We start from the raw sequence: 19,435 nt of genomic DNA on the forward strand, positions 1-19,435 counted from the left end.
TTGACTACAGAAAATGTGGCCGCAAAGTTTACCTCGTCAATCATTCCCCTAATCCAAGAAATCTGCGGCGGGACGGGAGAGCCGGCGCGGTGACTGATCGATTGTCAGCTGTAATTGCGTTTTGGATGGGGCACAGTGAATGTATTGATAAGGCGAGACCCCCCGCCCCGGTGCGCTGCAGATTGGTTTGGATTGTATCCCTGTGACATACTGTGGAATGGACTCATGACTGAGGGGAAAGTGGGGTTTAGTGTTAGTTCGGTGTCGGTTAGGGCCGTATCTGATGCTGAGGGTAAGTTGAGGAGCCGGCCCAACAGCCGGGGAGTCCCTGGGAAGGGGATGACGCATGTGGACTTCCTGGAAGCAGTGTCAGGTTAGTAATATGCAAGTGGACAGCCTCCTGCAGGAAGCATCCGCAGTCTGTCAGCGCAGCACATGCCTGATATTGATTCTGAGCGTTGTTATCGCGTTTCCTCATCAAAAACATACCTGGAGTTGTGTTTCAGGGTTTATACAGGTAGCGGTATTAACATCTGTGCCTATTTTATTTGATACGATTCGCAAACATTCCATCAAACAGAGGAATGAAGGGAAAATTCAATACGCAAAAACCCAATTGGCTTTAGAGCATTTCATTTAAAACAGAGAAACTTGTCACACTACCTGATCATTTCTTTTCACCTTAGAACTTTTTCCATCTTCAAAGCTGCTGCAAACAAATCAATGCTGTGAAGTCTATTTTCCGTCCTCATCCATAATAATTATACACAGTGGCACAACATGCAGGCTCTAAAAATACTGGACTCCTCAAGTGCCGTGGGAGGCAGCGGCACACAGGCACCTCCCCAGCCGCCGTCTCTGCTAATTGGGCACAGGTGGAGTCCCTTCAGCCCTCTGTGTCCTGTGTCCTCACCTCCCCACCCCTCTTCATGGAGGTGCTATGGTTGTGGGGGGCAACGGCAGGTAAACAACGGCGCACACACGGACGCTGAGGATGGCGTTATGTCATAGCGCTGTCGCAATCAGGAAGGGGGAAGAAATTACAGTGGCTCCGTAATGGCAGGGCGAAGAGAGGTCAGAAACTGCCGGCGAAAGCGAAAGGTGTGAATAATTTAAAACAAAGAAAAAGTGCTGAGGGGGGGATGAATAACTTCCAGCTCTCAGTCAGACATTCATTGTAGAAGAGGTTTTTGGTGGGGTTTAACACTGAATGTTAAAATGCCTTTTTGCAACAGCTAAGACTGCTAACATTTTGTGCTTGTTCATTACAAAAAAACATGTCCACAAACCATCTATTATCATCCCTTAAACAACATAAGTCCAGCCTGCTGAAAGATATCATTAGTTGCTGACATATCTTTCAGTGGGGAAAAATGATATGTCCTCAATAAACGTATCTCATATAAAATAAACAAGTCAAGTTCGTATATTTGTAAGGGGGGGGAGAAGAGGTAAGTTTTTATAAAGCAATCTACTGTAATTCAACATTAACAAAAACTAAAACACAAGTGAATTATGTTTCATGTAAAAGTTTGGAGAAAGCAGAATTGTTGTACAAATGACTAAACGATGTTCTGTCTGCACAAGCAGAGCGTTAGGATGAAACAGACGGACTGTGAAAAGTACAGGAAATGTGCACTAGTCCTGTTGTGTTGACAGATGTGCAGACAGTTCGGCCCAGAGATACAGCAAATGTGTTTCCTTGTCGTGACAAGATACCAATCAAAGACGTGGCAATTGAGCGGATCTACAGCCAAAAATATCACAGAGGAGCTGCAGAGGGGACACGCCGCTGCTGCCAGCAGACCCACAACGTCTACTTGCTGATATTTATTTACTTATTTTGCACATAATGGCAAACATTCAAAGGAAGAAAGGAAATAAATATTTAATGGAACATGAAAGCAATGAAATCCCACAAGGGCTTATTTTTAGGCCGCCACTGTTTAGTTTACAACTAGGCTGTAAAATTTACACAAACAACCATTGATCTTGACAGTACAAAAGTAGCTTGTATGTGCAACTCCAACTCAGTGTCAGTTTTGTCATACCACGAATGTGCAGTCCAGCCTGATTTATTATGAATGGTATTTCTATTCCTTCTTCTCACAGACACGTGCGCTCTCCTTTGTAATCTGACGTGGGTGTGTGCACATCTGCCTCTCTTGGCGGAGGCTCCCGGGGGAACAAATAGCGCAGACACGTGGGCCATCCCTCCCGTTCAAAAACCCTTTACTGCAGGCGCTGTTGGGTGAGGCAGCTGCGTGGGTCAAAAGTTGCGGGCTCGCTCGGAGGAGGAGGTCACGGCGTGTGTGGAAGGAGGGGAAATGGGTTTGCTTTGAACTCAGCAAAAAAAGCATTAAATGATAACTCACTTGGAAGAAGGGGAGGAACCGCTGATTTATGGGACAAACTAATCTCTCCAAGTCTGGTCAAAGTATTTCTCAGCTCGTAAATGTTGTTCCTATTTACAGCCAGACCAGTCAAAACTATCCAAAACAGCCAGAGAAAGCTGTGAGCAAAAAGGAGGGATTTGTATGAAAGCCTATCTATTAGATCGCATTGATTGAAACCCAACAATAGTAGGAAGTGAAACCTGATGGTCTCGGGGTCAGAGGGTCACACATACATGTAATATGAGTGTGCACATGAGAGCCTGCTGGTACCTCATAAGCGTTCTTGATATTGAGAGGCTGTCCCGTGGCGGCCACATGTCCCACGATGCCCTTGTTCCACTCCAGCCTGATGCAGTTGCTGGACGACTCCTCCAGCGTGGAGCCTTCAGCCACGTCGAACAGTCTGCTGACCAGGAACTTGCGATTGGAGCTGTCCTCGCCCACCTGAGACACAAAAACGCTCAGTATGTGGTTGAACAGGGAACCTATGGGTAATGTCATCCAGCTATTTGTTTTGCCATGTTTCTAAAAGTTGAACCTTAAGACTTCTTCACACTCCATGCCCCCTGTCTTTGGTGTGATAAAACAGTGCTCCCTGCTGAGAGGAACGCTTAGCTCAGCCTGAGTCAGTGCAGCTGGTCCTCTGCCCTCTGACCTCTCAGCAGGTACCGCAGGCTGGCCTCTTGTCCGACCGCTGCTTCAAAGATCTACCATAGCGGACCAGCCTACATTTATTTGTCTATAGAGCTGGGAGAGCAATGACAAATGCATAACTGTCTCAGACTGATTTTTTGTTTGTTTTGATGGTGTACGCTGTCTTTTGGTGCTCGGCAAGGGACAAACCCTCCAAGGTGTGTGGCTTGCAAGAGGCCGTGAGAAAGTCTTATCCTTGCAGAACACAGACTTTTCTTCTGGACTGCAGCTTTTTCTGAGAGGTCAGTGTTCGGACTGTCCTGTGAGAACTGACATTTATAACAGGGATGTTACGGTAATACAGGAGTAACCCTGTAGCAGAGCAGGACCTCGTCAGAGCACTGTAACTGGCTGCTGCTCTTCGTTCACAGAAATATGTTGGAAATTGATAAAGCTTCGAGAGCATATGGAGCGAATGACTGTTTTTTATGCCTAGTGTACAAATACTGAAAAGAATTGTATCTTTGTGAAAAAGATACATAAAGAACAACAGTGTAATTATGCCAAACATGGTTTTGCACCCTATGGTAGATAACACTGTCCCACTAAGACAACTCGACTGTGAATGAATCCCTTCAAACGAAGCCCCAGAAGCCCCGTAAGTGTAGCGTGTCCGCCTGCTCCTGAGGCGCTGAAGGCTGTGTGTCCGAGTGCGTTCTCACCAGGAAGAGGGAGTAGCGGTCTGCGGCGATCAGCTCGTTGATGTGGAGGAAGATCTTGTGGCAGAGAGCTGTCACGTCCAGATGACTGGAAACCTCTTTGACTAGCTGCAGCAGCCGCGCGCACTGGTCCCCTTCACTGCGCGCCCTGTTCCCCCCTCCGCCTCCACCTCCGCCCTCTCCCATCAGCGGCGCCCGCAGAGGCACGCTCTCCCTGTCGGCGTCGCTCAGGAACGTGAACGTCCCCTCCGAGTCTTTGACCACGATGGGTCTGAGCGGCCGGTCGAACTCTGAGGCGGAGATCTTGCGGGTGGGTGTCCCCGGGGCCGGGCTGGGCACGGAGGCGGGGGACGGGCAGCGGGTGTCCAGGAGCGCGAGGGTCGGTGGCAGGATGGTGGGACAGGTGCTGGGGTCTGTGGAGGACAGGTGGTGGCGCTGCAGAGTTGGAGAGTCTTTAGATGAAGAAGAAGGCTGGATGTTGTGGACGCGCTCGGCGAACCAGGCATTCACCATCTCTCTGAGGAAACAACAGATCAGAACAGGATCAGCTGTGCCCCTGTGGCCTAGTGGTTGAGTCGGCACGTTTGCAACACCACTGAGCTGTTCGGTCTAACAAACCGTAAATAAATAAACATGACGAGTTTGAGTGGACAGGCGTGTCTGACGAATAACAATGGAGAAGACAATGGAGAAGATGGGAATGCAGCGTGATGAGCCGCGTGTTACATAACTTTAAAGGCACTGAGCGTGTGCTAATGACCAAACAAGAACATGTGAAATATTAAGCCGGAGTGAAGAGGACAGAAATACCGTAACACTCGAGTCCAACATATCACACAGGCTGCAAAACCTCACATGCACTATGCAGCTCGCTCTTTAAAATGTGCCTTTTCACTCAAAATGTCAATAAAATAACAAACAAATGCTTTTCTGTTTTAAATAATGATCACTGCTGCTGGCAAACGCTTTCGGATGAATTGCGATTTCCTTTTTTGACTTTATGAAGCCAAAGCTGGAGGATCTGTGGCACAAACAGAAGCGTGCGAGGCGAGCTGTTGGGCCTGTTTGCATGTCATCTCCAAATTAGACGTGATTATGGAGAAGAGCTGTAATCAGCCAGCACATTGTCTAGTCAACCTTTCCACGCACACACACACACACACGCACATACGCACACACACACGCACATACGCACACACATACACACACACACATGCACATACGCACACACACAGACACGCACACACCGCTGCAGTTTTCAAACATCGAACACAAGGTCGAACAATCTTTCCACTCACTGCCTCGTCTGCAGAGATAAACTTTCAGCTCTGGCACTTTTCAGACCTCTTTTACTCATGGCGTGTGCAGTATGTTATTATAAATCAGCTTAAGGCAAGACCCTGCAGGTGAAGAGGGAATCCTAATAAATTACAAACACATAAAAATATATTTTTGAAATGTTTGTGGTAGATTGAAGATGACATAAATCTTCGGAAAAAATTAGCATTTCCTATTATTTTAGTTTTCAAATGTTATGCTTAAAAATGGCACTTTATTTTATGTATATTTTTAATCACTTATGGGCTTGGATTGATGATACATGTGATACAATATTTATAGCAGATGGGTGAGAGAGAGAAAAAAACACTGAAAAATTGTACTTTTCTGGGGTTAAAAGCACAATAAAAAAGTTTATTCAAAGATCGCAATAATGATGTTTTCCCTCGTCTATGAGATAAAAAAAAAAACATGTTCACAAAATGCCCTTTGAAGTTATAATTCCATCCATCCATCCATCCATCTTCTTCCCCATTCAATATATCCGAAAAAGGAAACCGTAGCAATAATAAAGGGACAGATAATACTTCCTAAACTGTCAATGCACTAAGTCATGTTTCTGTTGGACTTGGGCCAACAGTGGGACCAGGTTGAGCATGTAATGTAGTGTCCGTCAGTCCAGGTTTAGCTCATTGAGCTGCATTGAGCGCTGGCCTCCCCGCAGAGCTCAGCCTAATGTATCCACAGGAGCTGTGGCCGAATCAATACCTCTCTAAGACCTGCCTGTCAACCAGAAAGGCAGAACGGCTCATGTGTGCAGAGCTCGTCCACACGGCCAGACCACTCTTTCTCCTTTCGCTCCTGTAACGCCATTCAAACCTGCATGGAACAAGAGGGGGCACAACAATGCTTTGTGTGAGGCATTTGTAGGGCGGGGGAAATATCCAATTGCAATGTTTTCTGACTAGTTTTGAAATTATGATTCGATTTTCAACATTTCAAACTTCTTCAGCTCACAATATAAACACTATAGGAGCCTTTTTGTGCAGATTTTCAGGGGAGTCCTGGTCCTGATGGGAACCTATTGTAAATGTTTTTCTTGCACTCGACACTCCAAACTGTAAATTAAGGCTGCACAAGATAGCCTATTGTAAATGGACTGTTTAAATACACACAATGCCACCTACATTAAGCACTCACAGCACTTTACATCAAGGAACCGCTCGCTCATTCACACATACACCAATGTACGCAGGCACTGGAGGCAAGGGGGGGGAGTGTCTTGCCCAAGGACACGACAGCGCTCTCCTGTAGGGAGCGGGGATTGGAACTGCTAACCTCTCAGTTACAGATCAATCTGCTTAAGAAAAATCATCTGATAACTGTCTTGAATGTTGCCATTGCCATATTATTGTGATAGTTTGATCAACCATTTCAAGACAGTACATTCCATTAAATTAGAAAAAAAAAGAAACTGTCATAATAACACCGAATAAGGACTAAATCAGGACCAAACGTGGCCAAACTTGAATGAAACATGTTTAACCTCTTAACTCCCACCTGAACGGATTCCATTTTCTCCAGTTTGGCTTGACCCTAATCAAAAAGCGTCTTGGGAAAAAAAGCACCAAAACAGCCACAAAAAAATGAGAAGAAAACAAGGATGTAAACGCAACAAAAAAGTGACAAAAACTCAACCAAAAAGTGACAAAAATTAAACAAAAAAGTGACAAAAATTCAACCAAAAAGTGACAAAAATGTAACAAAAAAGTGACAAAAATTCAACCAAAAAGTGACAAAAATTAAACAAAAAAAGTGACAAAAATTCAACCAAAAAGTGACAAAAATTCAACCAAAAAGTGACAAAAATTCAACAAAAAAGTGACAAAAATTAAACCAAAAAGTGACAAAAATTCAACAAAAATGTGACAAAAATTCAACAAAAATGTGACAAAAATTCAACCAAAAAGTGACAAAAATTAAATAAAATAAAAAAATTCAAATGAGGTGCTACACAGGCCTATATAATAGCCAAAGAGGACAGAATGCATTTGGTTCAGGCGGGTGGTAAGGGGTTTAAGACACTGTTTTTATTTTTGTTTTGGGCTCTCTTTGCCGCCCAGCTGCGAGGAGGAGAAGCCCGCGGTGCAGTTGCCATGGCGGTGCAAGTGAAGGGGTTGTCAGTAAAACAAACAGGGCTGGAGTGTCTGGATGAAGTGCGCAGGGGCCGACGCGAGGGGGACGCCGCGCATGGAGATGGAGCGACTGGGTGGGGTGTGTGTGTGGGGGGGGAATTTGCTCTAGAAATCAATCTTAAAAGTCCGCTAATTTATGGCGCAGGTTTCCACCGAGAAGCCACGCAGCAGCTCGCATCGAGAAATTGAGCGGTGGCCATAAAAGTTAATGATTGTACCGGCTCGACAGGCTTGTACTCAACTCCATTCAGAGCGCTTTGCAGACACTATCGGGAGTCTCGCGGGGTCGGAAGTTGACCCAGTCCGGAGCAGATAAGCTAACCCCAACCGTGAAGGATGGGGGTCCGCTTCCTGCATGTCTTCAGAGTCCGGGGTAAAGTGATAGCGCGCTAATGGAAGCTTAATGCACGAGGACATTAAAAGTCTAAAAAAAAAAAATGCAAATGAACCCCCCTTGTTGTTTACCTTGACGCTTTCCTGATAAAGTACGAGTGGGTGAAGTCCAGGTGGTCGTCTAGCCACGCTTCCACCCGCTCGCTCTCCTCCATAGCGCCCGCTGCCGCTGCTGCTGCTGCTGCTGCCTGACCTCCGTGTACATCCGACCCGGGACGAGCGCGGTGCAGCCTCCACTCCGCGGCAACAATGCGATGCAAGGCAATTTTACAAGTGGAGCCAAAGAGCGCGCGCGAGCGAGGTCCTGGCTGGCAGCGCGAGGCAGAGAGTGCTCAGTGCGCGAGAGGGACCGACGGGGCCAATGGGTCGCAGCGCGCGGACCCAGGCGTCACAGAGCGCGCTTCCTCGTTTGGTCGAGCGGCCGCACGAGAGGAGGGAGGAGAGAGAGAGGGAGCAGCTGCGATGTAGCCCATTAGCACTTGTTTATCATTAACTTACTGATTCAAAGGGACGGATTTGTGAACGGATTTGGCACTTTCGGATTACAAACAAAAGTAATGCAAAGTTTTGAGGACAACACTTATTTGTCTGACCTCGCAATTATTGTTTTAATCCAAAACTTAATTTTCATTTCTAAAAACAAGAGATTGACAAGACAAGGAAAAAGACCAACAAAACTAACCACATAAAACATTACTGATTCAACAAAACCCTTCGCCCTCCCCACATACAACAAAGTCAGCACCATAGGGAGTGTGGAACCAAAGAAGGCTGGCACATTGATGGCTAGTGTGTGCAATGCTGGCAATTTTTTTTTTTTTTTTTTTAATATATATATATTTCAGTTTAAAGCCCTTGATCTTGATGGTCATGGTTTACATTGTCAGGAAGTTTGTTCCACAGTTTAGCGGCCTTCACTGCAAAAAGCTGATTGACAAATTCCCCTATGGGACAATGAAGTGTATCCTTTTCCTTAGCGCACAAGGTTTGTAAACAGCCAGGAGCAAAGCCCTTCAAAACGTTGAAAACCAATTACAGATATGAAAAAGTTTTAAAAATGTTCAAAGCTCAAGAAATTGTGTTTTGTCCCCCTCCAAGGCTTGTACATTTAGCAGTATACATGTACATTTAAAACCTAAAAGTGAAAATATAATTAAAAAGTAGCCTTGAGCGTTGCCTTGAATGTAGAGTGAGCAGCCAAAAGGAAAAAAAATACTATAACTTTAAAAAAAAAAAAAAAAGCAAATGAAAAATAGTGCAAAAATAACAAATTAAACTTACTCATGGTGGGCATTGGTGTGATCCTTGGCTTGTGGAGTTTTAATGTCCTCTGGTCGGTTGTGATGCATGTTTATGTTAATACAGCCTATAGTCTATAAGTGCAGTGTTTTTCCAGCTGACTGAAAAGTGCAGTACCAACCAACCTGCCTCTTGTATATGTGCTTCAGTGATTTGAATATTTAAATCAGTCACATGGGAAGGCAAAAGGCTTCATTCCAAACATGGCTTCTTATTATATCTAAAAAGTTACTACATGTCAGTATTTTTCTTTTTCTTTCTTTTTTCTGCTGAACATGTCTTGGCAGAACGCTGTGCCACAACGGTCAAGTAATGAAAAAATGAATAAAATATATAGCATCATGTTATCCAGGATGACAACATCAGGTGTACAGTTTTTAAATACGTGCAATTTGTATTGATTTATTGGCAATTATATGAACATCAAAGAATCTAACAACTCCTAAACAACCGATTGCGCAATATTACAGCGGGTATTAAACATGGGAAACTTTTACCAGGAAACAAAGACATAATGTGGCCACATACACTTTTACGACACAGCCTGCGTCTATGCAAATACACAGCAGGCAAATGCAGCCAGCCAAGGTGCACCAGAATGGGATTGAACTTTAAACTCTTCGACGTGACAAACATTTCCATTGCATCAAGTTTGAGAACCTTTTGGAAAGTGCGTAGCCTCATGAATAGCAGCGATGAATATTCATTAAAAAAAAAGACTAATTGTGTCAAAATTCCATTTGGAACTAAAAAAGAGCAGAGGGGAAACCAGCCAGAAAAAATCTACTGGTGGAGACGGCTGAATATTTCTTCCAGAGCCTTAAAAAAAAAAAAAAAAAAAGGATTTTCCTCTTCAAAGACAGAAGCAGAGTAACCTAGAGAGTTTGGGATTGAATGTTATGAACTGAACGCACAGGAATCCACCATATAGGAGAGACTGCAAACATTGTCCAGTATTAATAGCTCATATATATATATATTTATATGAAAAGAACAGTGAAGAATTTGTTGCTGAATCTATATTCGCTTATTATTATGCAATATGCCAGGAATCCCAGAAATCTTGGCAGTTTTAACATCACAATCCCAAGATCTATTGGGATTGTGAATGCATTGGCTTAAATCATTTACATGGTGGATTCGCTGCACCTCTTCAGCCCTCAGCTTCATCCAAAGCGTCCCACCATGTTGTTATTAAGCAGTGATACTGGCTGCAGTGTGATTGACGGAGTCTATGGTTGCTGTCCATACTCTCACTTGTCCAATCTCAGGGGGTGCACCCAGCTCCGGCTATCCCTCCATCGTCCCGTCCCCCCTTCTTCCCCACAGGCGGTGTTACCTTACAGGCAGATGGCGGTGGGGCGTCCGGGGGTCGGTAGTAGCCCACACACCGAAGCCACTCCCAACCCCCCCTCTGCAGCAAGAACAGACAGCAGCTAATGCCGACGGAGCGCTCAGGAGACAGCAGATGCACGATGAACACTTGAAGTTGTTTGCTTTGGGTTTACGCCTGTGTGGTTTTGATTTGAGCAGAAATGGGGTCAACGGTTGAAGTTTTGTTTGCTAGAATTGTGGCTCAAATGTAAAACGGATGCTGTAACGGGAGGCAGTCTGTCTTTATGAAAAGGAAATGCAACGTACAAGTGTGGCTTTAACAGAAGGAGAATGCTACATGCAATAACTAAGGAATTTCCAGCAGAATTCAATGCTTTACTCAATACTCTCCATACTTAGTGATAAGCTACACTAAAAGCCACAACTGCCCTGGGATGGCCAGGCAGAAGCGAGACTGCCAATCTGCAGACTCTCTTACCACCTTTTGTCACCCGCTCTCAAACAACATTCAAACATAGGCAGGGTGGATAAAGTGGATAATGTGCACAGGTCTATTTGTAAAGCAAAAAGTGAAGTAACCTGATGTAAATTCTTTGCACACCCAATCTGTCCAATATTTCTCATTTGAATATCTACATCAAGTTCAAGTTTTTTTGTCATATGCATCAAGTACAGGGTAACAAAAGCAATGAAAAGAGTTTTGCCCTGGCGCTCTCTCTGCTGAACAAGAAACTAATCTACATACAAAAACATCAATACAACACAAGACAACATCGAGCAATGAAATGCATAGAAACCTCAGTTCTCCTTAAGGCTGATGTTCATGAGCCTCACCGCCCGAGGATAAAAACTATCTGTGAGTTTTTACCCTACACACATTGCAGCAGTTGTCCAAACTATCATCTTGTACTCCAAATACCTTGAGAAAATTGCAGTTGGCTAAGTGTACGTCAGTGATGGAGCTTCCTCCAGTGCCCTCCCCTGGTTCTTTGTGTCTCTGCCTCACACAGCGCAGTGTCCTTGGGGCTCAGAAGTGCCGCGTGGGCCTGCGTGAGAGGGCAGTTAGACCGTGATAGTGCTCTGAAGTCAGGGGGTGGACGAGTCTAGACAGAATCCGCTCTCGAATGTTTTACATGCAGGGCCGCATCAAGATGTTAGGGGGCCTCCTTTTGATAAACTGTAATGTTCGTTTTCTTTTTTCCTGTTTTACTTCAAAACAGCATACTACAAATACTCTACGTAGGGGGATTCACAGGCTGTTAGTTGTATACTTTATTGTCCTCATAAAAAAAAGTTTGCTCTCTGCATTTGACAGGACATCGGCATTACTCCTTTCTCCACAATCATGTGCACCTTCTACAGAGGCCGAGAAGGTCATCGGTGCCCCTCTCCCCTTCATTCAGGACATTTACACCACCCGTGTCTGGACCCTGCACACCCATCACAGTATGCTGCCTTCTAGAAGGAGGCTGCAGAGTCTCCATGCCAGGTCAAGCTGACTGGAGGACAGCTTCATCCACCAGGCTGCCCTAAAAACACTTACTCTAAATCATTTAATGAGAAGAAAACTAAACAAAAGCAATGTTTGCCATTATCGCTGACTGGATTGGGTGTCTTATGTTAACTTAACTCAGAATACAGAAGTTCAAAATTGTTAATAACTTATGCTGCCAAGACATTACTGAAACTCATCCATTAAAGACAGCAAAATGGACAATTGAGGGAGAAAAGGCATTTCTGTTCAGTGTTTTGGCCTTGGAAAAGTATTGAATACGTCCGTCTTATGTGATGAGTTCTCTGTTGTGTAGCAGATGACTCATGTTCTGTAGGTAGTTGAAAATGCCACTGCGACAATGCAGCGCGTGGGCGGTTTAAGAAGCACTGATGCGAATTGTGTGACATTACACGGAATTGATGTTGCACAATGGCCAATGGGGTAATTTTCCATCCACGCACTGCTGCAGCATGGACACCTCCAGTCCTGACTTTGATGACACTTGCTTGAGGAGTCCATGGCCAGCGTGATCCTAGGGTTGAATTTGTTCTTCATTTGATGCCGGGTTGTCTCAAGCCTTAAAGTGTTTTAAGAATAGTCAGACTTTTACTTTTTTCACTTTGAAGCTTTTAAAGAAATGCAGTGGAGTGGAAAGTAACAGTTTCTCAACAAAACAAAAAAACAACTCAAGTAAAGTACAGATCTTCGTGTGGCCGATATCGTGTAATGGTAAAGGCTGCTACACTTATCTATTTCTGACTCATAGCACACTGACCCCTGCACACTGTTTTCTTTATTAGGACCCCATTCACATGCTCTGCACTCTTAGGTCATAAGTGGTGTTTGGAACAATGTACGTAACGCTCTGAAAAAGAGTATACAACTATGTGCAACAGAGTCAGCTGCTGGCTTGATACAGTCAATATCAATGGACGGACACGATCTACGTGCAGACAAAGACGGATGAGCAACACACACACGAGGTACGAAACCAAACAACGCAGAATGGAAGAGGAGAGACACTTCCAGATCCGTGCTCAAAGCTGATCTGCGTCTTCTGTGTGTTCTGTGCAGTGTGTGGAAGAAGTGGACTTTGGCCTGAGGGTCTTCCGTCTGGAGCCTCTCGGTAAACACCGGAGCGAGGGGAAGAAGAGAGACGAGGAGGCTGTCTCTCAGGAAAGGCCAAATTAACCACTCAGTCTTATCATTATTGACAACCATTTGTGCACATGATGCTGATCACATGACAAGGCAGGAGGTCAGCCGTTATGGCGTATAGGTAGCAAAGTTTCTTCCCTCTCAAAGAAAAATGGATGCTCATAGTCATCTAGTCATGTCCAGAAATGTTGGTGACATCGACTCAATTCTTATGTTTTTGGGTCTATAAACCAACACAATGGATTTGGGCACGGATGAGAAATGTGGTGGATGACCGAAGAATTCTTTCCCTGGTGAAGAAAACCCCTTCACAACAATAGGTCAGATCAAAAACACTCTCCAGGAGGTGGGTGTATGTGTGTCAAAGTCAACAATCAAGAAAAGACTTCACCAGAGAGAAAACAGAAGGTGTGAGCCTAAAAAGAAAAATCTAAATAAGCCTTTACAGTTTTGGAACAACAACAACGTGTCCCAGAGTGATGGAAAGGGATAAGGAACTGCTCATGATTCAAAACATCCCACCTCATCAGTGAAACACGGTGGTGCAGCATCATGGCACGGGCTTATATGAATTATGAAGTGCTTCGGGCAATGTTATGTGTTCATATTCAGCCAAATGCTTCACAGTGCAGATGGACAATGACCCGAACCTACTGCCAAAGCCACCAAAGAACTTTTTAAGGCAAAGAAGTGAAATGTTACTCAGTGGCCAAGTCAATCGCCTCAAATGAATCCAGTTGAGCTGCATTTCACTCGCTGAAGATCAAACTGAAAGAGAAATGTCCGAAGAACAAGCAGGAACTGAAGACATTTTGCACATCATTTCAAATCCATTGTGGTGGTTTACAGAGCCAAAAACATAAGAATTGAGTCGATGTCCAAACATTTATGGACCTGACTGTAAGTTTAACTACAATAATTACTGAGAAAAGACAGAAAGAAAGTGTCCATTGGATGAAGTTGAACACCAGAGGTCAAAGCCAGTCAAAAATAGCACTGAACCCGACAGTGTTCCTCGGAGATACAGTTCCTTCAAGTGAAGACATGAAGAAGTGCCTTGTTTATTGCCGTCCCTCCGCCCAGCACACGATTGACAGAAGCCAGGCCCGCCGTCTGCGCAGCGTCACCAGAAAGCGACAGCAAGAATCCGTCACCGCAAACCTCAACTTTAACCGCCCCCCCTCTTTAAAATCACTACAAGACCTTTCGCTTGTGCACAAAAACCCGGCGGAGACCAAACCACTTCCATTTGATCCGAATAGAAATCCAACAAATATGGATGGTTCGAGCCCACAACAAAAAGAATGCAATTTCCTGAGCGGCTGAAAGAGCTCATTGTTAGGCCGAGGACAATGCTGGGGTTTGGCAGAGCAGGGGAGGAATAGATTGAAATCATAAAGCGTGGCAAAGTGCAGAGTTGACCCTCGCTTCTAAAGACTTTTCAATTCACCGCGTTTTTATGTCGAATGAATAATAAGAAGCGATTCATCGAAGAATTCAGTGCGTTTGTTTTGCGATTTCGACTTTAAGTTCAAGTGGGAGATGAAATGGCGGTTATGTAGTTATCCATAGTTATTGTGTTTTGTGACAAAGGCATTCGAAATGTAAAGGAAATGCTGTTAAAAATGTAAGCACTAATGAAAACTCAAATGCCAGAGGACCTTTCAGAGACATTTAGCCTTTGAAGATACTCTCATCGGTCAAACTGAAAGTCTCCAGTGGGAAAATATTCAATGTCCCAGTCCCACTATGAACCCACAAGTTTTTTCCCAGGACAGAAAACTACTACTTCAAAGGAAAGTTCATGTTTTTGTTTATAAATGCCATCGGATTCAAAGGATTAACTGCAATTAAAAAGTCATTTCTCATGGGTGACTTCAGTGCAACAACAGATTTTACCGTTCAAACTCTTAACACATGAAAACAGCATTACAAAGTACAGTGTATTTTGCACAAACTCACCAATGGTTTGCAGCTCATGGGTCACGGCTCATGGGTTTGTGCCACTGGAACTAAACTTTGCGCCTTCATCTCAGTCAACTCATGTCAAATGTTACCATCTCCGCCCCCGCACATCAGCCCAGAATAAATGCCTGCAGATGACAGCCCCCCATTGAAACATCAGCGCACACACGCGGCGCTCACTGCTCTCCGCCTGATGAGGGCTATGCAGATGAGCCCACTGTTTAACAAGACGCTGTCCCCACTGAGGCTGCCACTGCGGGTCCCGATGGGGCGGTTCAGCTTGTGAAGGAACTGAAATGGCAAGTTATTAATGGAACTTTTGTTGTGTTGCATTGACTTTATTGTGCTGTAAGGTTCTCATATCAAAGCATATTTGAGTAATCCTGCATATTCAGTCAACACCAGCCTGGTATCGGAAAAAAAGTTTAGGTACTACTAGTATCGGAAAAATAAAAATATTGAATCGTATATCTTTAGATCCAACAGTCCAGGGACAGCATTAAAGGAGCCGCTTCCTTTAATGGTGGCTGTTTCAACTCAAATAAATGATTATTTTTCCCAATTTTTCAAAACTTTTAGCCCAATGTTTGCCTCATTTTTCCACATTTTTGACACAATTTTTCTTATTTTTACCCCATTCTTTTTTTTGTTTTTCCCAATTTTTCGCTAATTTTTTCCAACCTTTTTCCCCCAATTTCTTCCAATTTTCCCCCAAATTATTCCCCATGTTTCACATATTTCTTATTTTTATTTTATTTATTTATTTAGTTTTAAGTGGGACAATGTACATTAATGAACATTAGGACAATGTAAATGTACCCGAATTAGCCAAAAGGCTAGTTGTCACCGGTAGTCCCCCTGCCAGATCTCATAAGGCAACCTAAAAAGAGTAATTAAAAAATCACAACCAGAAAACAGAACAATTATTTATTATTGTTCTGTTTTCTGGTTCTATAGACGACAAATATTTTACTGTAGGTATTGGGAAAAAGTATTGTTCAGGCATTGATATTGAAAACCAAGTACTGTTCAAGTACCGGTATCAATTTTTTTTTACGGTATCCAGCCCTAATATTCAGTTATTCTCCTTTTCAAGACCAATGAAGCCTTGCCCCCCTCTGGTCGATGCCACGAGGTGGAACATATTTAGGGTGACCAGATTTTCCAACTTAAAAATGAGGACACACTTCAGGTTCCAAATCCTGACTGTCTTTTCCCACGCTGAATGCTAAAACTGTTAGCGTTTCTTGACATGCACCGATTTGCATTGAGGAGATGCTAGAATTTCGTTTTTTCATTGGTTTGTACTTGGTAATTGATATTTACATGGGCTAAAAAAGTGTGTTATTGTGGGGATTATATTGGCCAAATACCGGGACGGAGACTGAGTAAAACTGGGACAAATCACCGTTTTCGGAGAAATCTATTGGGACATGGAACTCAAAACTGGGTTAACTGGGACATCTGGTCACCCTATTCATTAGTTGCGGGCCTAAAAGTGGCAGTATAACAGGAGAGTAGTGATAAAATAAAATATTGGCACTGTTTTATAATGACGAAAAAGTCCCTGCCTCTTATCGCGAGACATTTTATCCAGTTTGTCAGTGTGAATCAGAGTCAGTTAAAAAAGTTGCTTGTTCTCAACTCAATCAGACCGGTCTGGAGTAAAGAAAGCTTACATTAGTGCTTATACAAATGCGTTGCGGCGTGTCAAAAGGTTTGCATCACCTTGAGAACTTGGTGAATGGCAGCGGGGATGTGTGTTCCCAGTGCACACATTCACAGTGGAGCCTTGAACATGGAGCTGTCGCTGCGGAGGTGTTGGATGACAGCGCTCAGAAGCAACAGAGATATGAAACAATATGCGAGACTCTAATCCCAGCCGGTTTTGTTGTTTGAAAACAGATAATCGGGTCTTTAAGGGCTCAGAATTAGTGCCATTTTGATACTTAATGGCTGCCGATGCTTTAGGCACTTTCACCTTCTCTACACCAAGCATGTTCAACTCTGTATAAGCAGCCACTGACACTGCCATTTCAAACATACTTCTGGCTTCCCTTTATATACACTCCTCCCAGAGAACATTATGCTGTCATCTGCTTAACTGAATGCTTTCCATCTCAATTATCTTTTCAATTGATGTCACCTTCCACAGCAATAACAGCCTCCAATTCACTAAGTCCAGTACATGTTCCCATCTGGAGTGCATTCATCAGTCCCAAGGTAACGTGGATGGATCTCGCTTCACTTAGAGTAAATTGCCGTGGAAAGCCGTCACAACAACGCTCGTTTCCTATTCTGGAGTTCGCTCAGGTTGCGTCAGAAGTGGCTTGTCAGTAGATAATGGAGTGAGGTAACAGTTTGTGATGTTCTACAGAAAAATGACAGCGATGATTCATGTCGACGCGCTCGGTCAATATTGCTAAGAGAGGAGAGGTGTTTTGATGGTAGCCATTAGAAACTACACAAACTCAGACTTCGGGAAAGCACAAAGATCTTTGCGCCAGCTGTCGAATGTTGAATGGACAAGGCCAGAAGTAGGAAAGAGATCGTTGAGACATGGGTGTAGTAGGTTTGGGCTCTATGTTGGGGATTTAAGCCCGCACACTGGCCAAAGATGTGGATCATGAAATAAAATGTATTTGGTTCTTTGCAGTGTGAGAAATTCCTCATTATACCATTTTCCAATCAACTTTATTCATATAACACATTTAAACGAGAACGTTTCCTAAGTGCTGCACAACAGATTATAAAGAACAATATACAGTAACTATAGCTTCACCACTATAAGTACATAAAGCAAGCGACCTGATTGTATACTGTTTACTGGCATTATTTGAACTTGCTTTTGGATCCTATTAGCGGGTAGGACTAATCCACCTGCACAGTGGAAAAACACTCATTAAACCCTGTTTATGCAATGTGGTAGTGCTGTGATTTGCGGTGTTTGGTTAGCACCTTGAACGCAGCACAGTGTCCCTGGTGTTCTTGTGTCCACATAGGTCTGCACTCTACAAACTGCTCCTCGGTCAATTATTACACCTCCCTCACAACATCCTGCAGAGGACAAAGAAACTCAAGCTTTTTTTTAAATGCTGGTTTATTCTGTAACTGCAAATGCCACATTGTCACATTTTTAGATTGAAATTGTTACCCTTATATCCCTAAAAAAGAGAGTACATTCTCTTTTGCATAAATAGATGGGGGGGAAAAGCCAATCCTGTAACAATAAACTCTACCAAAAGTATTTGACTGATGATTCAAGAATCAATATCTACAAAATTTGAACATATGTGAACTGTATTTGCAAAACAATAAACAAGCAAAGTTGGCTTCATTTCAACAGCAGGCATATCTACCGTATATATATATATATAACATCTCACCATATGATCAAGTAACTCCCCGTTAACAGTAGCCTGTTACTCCATTTGATGATATACATTTCAAGGTGACAGCCTAAATAAAGTGTCTCACCAAGGACTATTATGACTTTATCAGCTAATAAGTGCTGAAGTGTCCAAGATAAATGCTCTGGATGGACTTCAGTCTGGAACATTGAGAGGCCATTGACTTTCCAGCAAACTGAAACACTCGAGTGAAGGGTCAAAAAGTACTTAATCACTTCCCCTACGCAATAATACAATCACTGACATTCTGACAGGAAACAATTACCATGGTTTGAAGTGTACACTCCAGCTGGCTAATTGGCCGGGGGGGGGGATGGGGGTTGTCTGCACTGATGAATGGCTGAAGGTGAAGGAGGCAAATCAGCAGAGACCGGGGTGTGCCACAGAAGGCTAACTTTGCTCATATTAATATACAGTAGAAGACATTTAAGCCATAGGCAAGGCAACTTTTTTTATACCGCACATTTTGTACACAAGGCAACTCAAGGAGCCTCATAAACATTCTTGGGGGTGCCCACAAGGGTCAGTTTTTGCTCCAATGCTTTTCTGTGTAAAACATGTTCCACAGGGGCTTGCTCTCTCGCTGCTCCTATTCACTTATACAACAGCAGCAATGCTTTAAAAAATCGTTAAAACATTTTTTGCAAGGAGCACATACTGCAGAATCTATTCAAGCTTGTATCCCATAACAAGTGCAGATGAATACTGTGTGGTCTTACAACAAAAGGCATGTTTTACAACAATTTCAAAAAGCTTTTCTAGTGATCCAAACACTCAAAGCAATAAACAAAACTCAATCGAATCAGTCCAGTTTCTCTGTGATGCTCCGATGGTGCATCCACAGATCTCTGTGTTGATCCCACTATTATGGAAACCGGGATTTATTCAGGCAGAGGGGAATGCGTTCTTTGAAGATAATAGAAGCGGGTGTAAACTGCACTGAGGAATGCTAACTTCAGCGGGACGTAACAGCATCCTGACTGCTTTATGACCCATTCAAAGAACTCTTAGGGACTTCTGCGTACTGCTCTGAAACTCCCATAAAATGTGATGTACAGCATCTTAAGACTATGCATGTTGGATTTATTTTTCTACGAGCACCTGACCATGCACTGTGAGTAAATTTAGAAGCACTTGTTGATTTATTGAATAGCTCTGA

General features: G+C 43.6%; 1 protein-coding gene across 2 annotated transcripts in view; it reads right to left on the reverse strand.

Moving 5' to 3' along the window:
• The window catches only part of pde5ab (phosphodiesterase 5A, cGMP-specific, b), a 36,318-nt gene extending 28,337 nt beyond the window's left edge, over positions 1–7,981 (reverse strand). The window contains exons 1-3 of one of the 2 annotated variants that reach the window (XM_079579586.1): positions 7,687–7,981; positions 3,752–4,265; positions 2,667–2,840 (exon numbers count right to left, since the gene is read on the reverse strand). In XM_079579586.1, coding sequence (XP_079435712.1) covers positions 2,667–2,840; positions 3,752–4,265; positions 7,687–7,769 — 771 coding nt within the window. In that variant the 5' untranslated portion in view covers positions 7,770–7,981. The remainder of the gene's footprint in view (positions 1–2,666; positions 2,841–3,751; positions 4,266–7,686) is intronic. The other variant, XM_079579585.1, reaches the window with a different exon arrangement.
• Between the last annotated feature and the right edge of the window lie 11,454 nt (positions 7,982–19,435).

Source organism: Gobius niger (genome assembly GCF_951799975.1).
Source record: "Gobius niger genome assembly, chromosome: 21".
In the NCBI taxonomy this organism is placed as follows: Eukaryota; Metazoa; Chordata; class Actinopteri; order Gobiiformes; family Gobiidae; genus Gobius; species Gobius niger.